Source organism: Pundamilia nyererei, unplaced genomic scaffold (genome assembly GCF_000239375.1).
Source record: "Pundamilia nyererei isolate P.nyererei 1_Seehausen unplaced genomic scaffold, PunNye1.0 scaffold00056, whole genome shotgun sequence".
Lineage (NCBI taxonomy): Eukaryota > Metazoa > Chordata > Actinopteri > Cichliformes > Cichlidae > Pundamilia > Pundamilia nyererei.
In genome coordinates this window covers 1,526,892-1,535,089 of record NW_005187457.1, presented here as the reverse complement: position 1 = coordinate 1,535,089, position 8,198 = coordinate 1,526,892, and the positions used below count along the sequence as shown (strand labels likewise).

At 42.2% G+C, this 8,198-nt stretch overlaps 1 protein-coding gene across 1 annotated transcript in view; it reads right to left on the bottom strand.

The window, feature by feature from the left end:
* Positions 1–826: 826 nt before the first annotated feature.
* The window catches only part of faf1 (Fas (TNFRSF6) associated factor 1), a 52,057-nt gene continuing 44,685 nt past the window's right edge, over positions 827–8,198 (bottom strand). The window contains exons 16-18 of the mRNA XM_005734037.1: positions 6,314–6,394; positions 4,527–4,604; positions 827–1,370 (exon numbers count right to left, since the gene is read on the bottom strand). Of these exons, the coding sequence (XP_005734094.1) occupies positions 1,065–1,370; positions 4,527–4,604; positions 6,314–6,394 (465 nt within the window). The 3' untranslated portion in view covers positions 827–1,064. The remainder of the gene's footprint in view (positions 1,371–4,526; positions 4,605–6,313; positions 6,395–8,198) is intronic.

Below are 8,198 nucleotides of genomic sequence, written 5' to 3'. Positions count from 1 at the left end.
GGCTAATTAAACTGGTAGTTAAAACAGTGCTCATTAGCTCGCTACCACACAGCGTAGCGACCGAGCCCTCAAATGGCTGGTTGTAGATAGCTGAGTGATGCAGGGTGTCAGCAGAAGAGCCACAGAGAATACTACTCTTAGTGCTGACAACTGTATCCTAACACAGTCAGAGTGTACTGTATTCACAGTGGACTGATACTAATTAATATTCACTGAATAATACGTGTGCGCAGGTGGACGGATAAACAGTCGGCTTAACTTTCCCCGTCACAGGTGCGAGTAAACAAAGGCGCCGACGCGGGGCTACTGCTGCAGCACACAAACAGTAAAACAAATACGAAGCAATAACGGAGGGAAAAAAGAAAGAACAAGAAAACAAAATCGCCAAACAGTGACAAGAGATTATCTGAACTATTGTCCCTGCTGCACTTCATACACAGCTGCTGCCTGAGGTTGGGCTGAGGCCCAAATGGAAAAGCCAATTAGGGCTGTGGGTGTCACAAGCGGAGATGCTGATTTGAGTCATCTGAAGGATACAAAGTCATTCTTAAAAAAGATAAAGATCCTCAAAGAACAGTTGAATGAAAGACAACTGGATGATTTCAGCTTCTTGTATAATATACTACAGTATATTTCTCTATATTTCTCTCTCTTGGTACTTTAAGACATCAGACGCAACACTTTGTTGGGTCCACTTAAACAAACTGCAAATATGAAATGTTAAAGTGACATCAGGGGTTAAATTTGACATGCAAAATATGGCCAAGAAATTAGAATTTTAGGCACATTTTTAAAGATAAAAGACTTTTAATGGATGTTTGACCTTATTTGACCTTGAAGAAGAGGTCGGAGCTCTATATTTAGAATCCCGATAAATCATTCCCTATTTGCCTGTATGTTCTCGACATAAATACTGGCAATTAAAAAACAAAAAAAACATAAGAATGCATTCAAAACTTTTGGAGCTAATTACCTGAGGAATACTGTGAAATGGCTAAATCCACAGAGGAACTGTGGCCTGTTCTTTAAGATCAAGCAAACTCTTGAAAGAAAAAGCCGTTTTTCTATTCTGCGTCCTCACTTTGCAGTAAAACAGGAGCAGAGAAGCGATTTCGGCTCTGACGTGTCTGTAAGAGAGGAGGCAAACCACTCACATTTCTTCGAGGGAAGGTCGTGAGGAGCTTGAATTCTTCAAAGGGGTATCCCTTGGAGGCCACAAAGTCAAAGAGAACCTGGAGCTTACAGCTGCCCAGGAAACGCCTTTCCAGAAACTCGCCACTTGGTGTGCGGATTCTCAGCTTGCTGATTTGCTCGCCTGACTCTTCATCGGGCTCTGGAGGCAGGGCCTGCTCCAATGACAAGCGGATTGCCTGAAACAAGAAAAGCCAGCGTTTTTGTTTTTGTCAGTTAAATGCATTAATGTATTTGAAAACACAGATTTGCATACAGGTGTTGGTGAGATGCAGCAGTCAGCACTGCTGCTGCAAGCGTTTATTTGCCTTCCCTTCATTTAAACAGCAAAGTCAGCCTGATTATTCCAGTGACTTCAGTAAAAATACGCGTCTCGTTCTCTCTGTGTTTACAGTGAACTTAAACCGGAGTATCAACAGTAACGTTGGCAGCGATAAAGATGATGACACGCTTTCCAAGCATATATGAAAGGCAAGCCAAGAAGTTGCTCTCAGAGTCTTACTGCAGCACTATTATTTCACATTAATTAAACAATCTTCTTGCCCTAAGAATGTTATTAAATTAGCTGCCCTGTGTCTCACCCTGTTCCCTAAAGCCCGTTGTAGCTCAGAAGGTTGCCAAGTAGCATATCAGTATGCTAAGAGCAGCCAAGTGCTTCATTCTTTCATGCTGCCTTGCTGTTTGCTCTGTCACTCTCTGAAAAAAACTGTCAAATACCCCTGCAGATAGTGGAAAACCCTCACTAGTAAGAGGAAGATCTTTGAAGATCTTCTTCATGTGAAGCTATCACTTATTTTACAGATGCTAACGGGGTCTGCGCTAAAGGGTAGGGTTCATGAGTGACGACTGACCGTCATCTTCCACAGAAAAGCAAATCAAGCCTCCTGAGCTCCAAAAACCATGTTTCAACTGCTCCCTGGAGCCTTCGTCTCCTTTCTACTCCTACCCCTCACCTCCTCCTCCCCTGGCTTGTTGTTCCTGTTTGGCCAGCCGGGGAGCATATGCTGTGACAACACGCCCCGGCTTTATTTACACACCATAATGCAATTATATTTCATAAGAGTGTACAACAGTAGCTCATTAGCAGCTTCTGGTGTTGGGTGGGCAGGGTGGAGCGCGTGCTGCTCCGCCATCAGCTCCCTCAGGTACAAGAACTGAAGCTGACTGAGTTAAAGCTGTCCCTGGGGACAAAGCTAACACATACGCACACACAAATAACAGACTGGAGCGCATGAGGTGATGGACATACAAATGCAGACAGCTAGTCAACCACAGACACAAGCACAAACGCCCACGCGAGTTAGAGGTAGCGTCCCCAAAGCAACCACGAGGCACACGTCTGCTCGAGCTTCGGGCCCAGGAAGCGCCGCACAAATAATCGGGAGCATCTCTCCGTCCATTTACCTGCCTCTCCAGCTCCGCTCGGCTAACCACAGAAAGCAAACAGACGATGAGCAGGAGAAATAGGTGCACCTGACAGCCGCACAACTGTATGCTATGACCCCCTGACGGAGGTAAATAATAATGCCAGTCCACACAGGCGCATGAAACACACATGCCCTCCACCCCCTCCCGCCCCAACCCCCAGTTCACTGGCTCCCATATTCATCTCCCGTTTCTTCGCACAAAGGCATAAAATCACAGAGAAAGCATTCCCACTAGCATTGTTCCCTCTCCGGTGGTGACTGGTGTTTTTGGTGTGTCTGCAGTTTCTACTGTAAACTCAACCGAAAACTGTAAACAAGCACTAACAAACAAACAAAAAATTATTCCAATTAAAACGGCTCACGTGGTAGGCAACGCCGCGCCTTCCTTAAGGAGACGGATAACTAAGTTGGCACCAGCACAGCGAGGAGTGATAAAAGAACCAGTTGCTGCCATAGACTGTTTAAATAAAGAGCAGCATGTGTGATGTAAATGCTAAAATCCAAGTTACTCGTTTCAAACGCGCTCAAGTCCAAAATTCTCTTTTAATTCAACCGAATTATGAGCTGCTGTTGTGGAATAATAGCAAATTTGTTCGGTACGAATTAACTAGTAACTAACTGACACTTTTTTGGCTACCTAGGTTTGCTGTACAATTAGTTTTCACATGTTTGTCTCCAGTTAGGAGAAGAATTCACAACTAGTAATAGTGATTAAATAAAAGGAAAGCGAATTCCCAGTTTTGTTTGTTTGTTAATTTAGTTTTTGTAGTGTATTTGAACCGACGTCCATCAGAACTACTGGTACACAAAACAGGATCACGTTATGATAAAGTTATCCTTTAACAGTTTGGGAAACTTAAGTTGCCATTGTCTCGGTACACCAGCTGCTGCTGCTTCTCATATTTATGGATATCTAGACAGTAGCACAGCACAGCGCGTCAGCACAGGAGACGCCATGGAAACCTTTGAGCTCGAGCAGAGAAAATTAATATAAGTAGAAAACACAACGCCATCCCGGCTATTGTTGTCGAAAATACACAAGCATGTATGCACTGTTTGATTCGTGGACTACAGTGATATAATTAAGAAGGCCAGGTTCAGGGCTCTTTTGTTGTCGTCTGTTTAACTTAAGTGACAAATCATTTGAGCAAGACGGGTCACCCAATACCTCTCGCTGCCCTCGGGCTCTGACCTGCAGAGCAAACAGCAATCAGCGAGGACTACACTGTATTACAATAGACAATCACGACGCTGGTGCCATCCTCACCGACAATTATTGTTTTCCTGTGTGCGTGACATTGTGTCCGCCGCGTGTGTGTGCGCTTGCCCCGTCTTTGCAGACAATAATTGTTTTCCAGAGAATATGTGTGTTTACTTAGGTGTATGTTTGTGCATAGGTCTGTGTACATGAATTGCCTCTTTTATTCGCTCGGGTTTGAATATGAGGCTGTGTGCTATATCAGTATAAAAAAGCTAACCAGGACAATAACTGTGTACACTGAAGGTGACATTAATGGGGATCGGCCTTGCTGTAATTAGGATATTTAATTTCTCTGAAATGGCTGTGTGCTTGTATACTGACACAACACAGGCTTCACTGACTGGCAGATTCCACCAAAACCACAATTTAATTGAGTTACTATTGAGTAAGCAGAAAAGGGACATAAACAACAGCACAATGGTACAGCCCTGCTAAATCATACTAGTGCGTTAGCTAATAGTAGATTTTCATTTGCTCATTTTGAAATGTGCTCGAGTCCAAAATTCTCTTTTAATTCAACCGAATTATGAGCTGCTGTTGTGGAATAATAGCAAACTTGTTTGGTACGAATTAACTAGTAACTAACTGACACTTTTGGCTACCTTTGTTTGCTGTATAATTAGTATAATTATGGCTGTCGTACTCACCTCCTTCTCCTCCTCCTGCTCCTTTCTCATCTGTTCCAAGCGAAACTGTTCGGCCTCTTCTCTCTCCTGGGCTTCTCTCTGAAAACCCCCCCAAAAACATAAACAAATCATTAATTGGATTCATTTCTGTTACTTTGCTTTGACAAACTAACTAACTGATCAACAAAAACTTTGTTCTAGACACGCAAGTTGTAGTCTGCACAAGCACAGCATAATTTAAAGTTAAAATGAGCTGCTCTGTACACACACTGGCTCATTATGATCTCACTGAACAACAATAAGGCATTTCTTATTATTTACGACACCTCAACTAAACAGAGTAACACAGTAGGAGTAGATTGTACTCTAAACCTGATGTTTGAGGTTCATTTTGATTTTAATACTATGCTTCAAAAACAACACTTAAGAACTGACAGTGATACACAAAGATAACTGATGCACTTGTGGTCAGAAGTTTACGTACACTCATCAGGGGCATGAACGGATTTGAACTATCCTTTTTCCAGGCTGGAATGACTGTACGCTGTACATCTTTAATGCCTTTTGAAAGCAAGAACTGGGCACACGTTTGAACATACTTTGGATTATCTCTAATCCACACACGGTCAAATATATACATACATCCCCGATGATATTTAGTTAAATGTCTCTTAGCAAGTTGAAACTTGACCAGATGCTTTTAGTAGCCATCAACAAGCTCCTGGCATAATTCTGTCTTCTTGGCAGAACTACAGAGTTCATTTAAATTAGCCGGTTTGTTGGCACAGACCCGGCTTTTAAGCATAGTTCACAAATTTTGAATAGGGCTGAGGTCAGGGCTTTGAGTACATCCTACCAGAAGCTTAATCGGCCATTTCTAAACAACTGCCAAGATCACTAGAGGAGTTTAAACACCTGTATATAAATACAAGTTTTTACTTTCTCATGGTCTGGAAGCATCACTAGGATCACTGTCCACAGTTTGCAGCTGCACATATGGACAACCCAGCTGTATTATGACGCAAACCTTTATGGTCAGACAAGAAAAAGACTGACTATTCCACCAAAGTAGCAAGAGGTATGTTTGGAAGAATAAAGCTGAGGCTTAAACCTAAGAACTGTATCAACTAACAAGCATGGTGATGGTAGCATTCTGCTCTGGGGCTGTTTTGCTACCAGTGGTACTGCTACACTGTAAAAAGTGGATGGAACAATGAAGGAAGAGTACTACCTCCAAATTCTTCAACTTCACCTCAAATCAACAGCTGGACGGTTCAAACTGGGAAGCAATTGGGTGTTCCAGTAGGACAATGATCCCTGGTTTTGAAACGGATAAAACAGGCTAACATTAAGCTGCTAGGATGGCTTTTGCAAAGCCCCGATCTCAACCCTATTTAAAATTCGTGGACTAAAAGGTGGGGCTTGGCTGTACCAAGAAAACCAACCAACTTAAATGAACTTCTTCAATTCTGCTAAGAAGGGTGGTCAAATATCCATCCATAATTGTGCCAAAAGTTTGTTTTTTTTAGTGTCTGGTCAAAGTTGCTAGTGGACATGGTGTATATATTTGAGCCTATATATACACAGACATTTTACCCCATGTGGATTAGAGAAAATACAAATTAAATTCAAAGTTGTGCACCCAGTTCTTGTTTGTGAAAGTCACTATAGATGTATGCTGTGCCATCATTCCACCCTGGAAGAGGAAGAACTCGTAGGAATCATTAAAAGCACAAACCTACATGACATTCATGCCCATGATAAGTGTGCGTCAACTTCTGATCACAACTGCATTATTCTGAAAGTACCTTCTTACGATCAGCCTCTAAAGACAGACGATAGGCCTCGTCCTGTTCTCTCTTCACCATCTCCCTTGCCTCGCGCTCGTCCTGAGTGGAGAGAGGGGAAGAAAGAAAGTCGGTCCCATTAACTAGCAGCATAATAAAGGATACACGAGGACAAAACATCTAAGCAGAAGTGCCGGCTGTGGAAGCTAGCAGCAGAAAACAGCATGTCAAGTGCGGCTACATACAAACACCAGGTATGAAAGAGTAGCAACAGAAGGGAATTCATTCTGACTGGGCTGTCATTTACCAGACCCCGAGCCCCTTTTATGTTTCCTCATCTCAGTTTCACCCTCCCTTTTTCTTTTATTCACGCTGCCTCTCTTCCTGTTTGTACAGAGGGAAAGGGACAGGCGGCCTTTCTCTTTCTACCTGCTGTGGCTACAAAGTGTTTTATAAAGACTGGGACTAAATACAAGTGTCCATTGTGTTAACAGCGCACAGCCATTAGTTTTCTATTTTCTGAAGGCCCACGCTGTGTGTCAGCCCGGATATGGCAAAGTAAGCTTATTGTGATGATCAGAGGGCTACTGTGAAACCAGGCAGTGGCTAAGCAAAATGACAGTGTGTATTGTTGCACTGAATTGGAAAATGCAAATATACATTTGTGCTTTTGGGCTACATAATAGATGAACTTTGAAAGGAAACTGTAAAAGAATGGCACAGAGGGACAAAAGCATCAAAAGTGGCTACTTTCAATAGATTGCCCCCGAGTCACGCAAACAAGTCGCACAGTAGTTCATGTTTGATATTCATTTTACATTCATTTGACCTGCTGTTGAATGTTTTCAAACACTTTGAATAACCTAAAGTGAGGAGGCATGAAGGGAAATGTTTATCTGACATGCTCAAACACCATGTGATTTTCAGGGCCTTAACTTTGGAGGAAAAAAGAAACAGATTTTCCACAACTATATCTTGGCTACTGTTCAAGTTGGCAAGACGTGTGCCGTCTTTTAGTCGTGATGATACACTTGGTGTTCAGAAAAGCAAGCTGTCACATATTTAATGTTTGCTCACAAATAACAACTAGTGAAAGACGCTTTATATGGCGGTTTTTGGGTTGGGTTTTTTTGCAATTTAATTTTGGAACCAAGTGGCTGAGCTCTACTTGCCAGAGGGCAAATTTTATATCCAATAATTTCCTTTTGGACCGCAATATCAGCCTTTATGCGCACTGTCACTTCACAAACAGAGGGCCCTGGCTTAAATCAGATCCTTTCTGTGGACACTAGTTCACCTAACCATGAAACTCGACCCAAATGTATACTCTTTTTATATTAAACGCTTCAACCAAATCAGCACAAACTGCACAATGGTTAGTTTTTGGCTAGTTTTCCTATGAAATCCATGCTTAATGACCCGAAAACGACCTTTGAAAAACAACAACCCTGAAATGCTGACAGATGTAGACCACAAAATTGCATCAAGTAGTCATTTGATTACTAACTACTAAGCTAAAACACAGAAAACCATACAAATGACTGGCGAGTCAGTACGGCTGGTAGAAATCACAATGTGGCCTTCCAGCTGCTCCGATTCCAGACTGACACAAAAGTCGCTGTCAAAGAGGAATGTCTGGGTGTCTGTGTTCATGTCTGAGTTTGTCTTTGGAAAGGAGAAAAATGGAAGAAGAAGGACGAGACACAGGGAAAGAATCATATACACCAGCACCCAAAAGCAGGTACCGTGAAAATGAGGTTTGTCAGTGAAAATCTTGAGGTTGATGGTACTAATAATGAATAAATAGTCATATATTACACTTTATTTTTATAGTGTTTAATTTTGGTAATAGTACTATTCTTTTGGCACACACACACACACACACACACACACACACACACACACA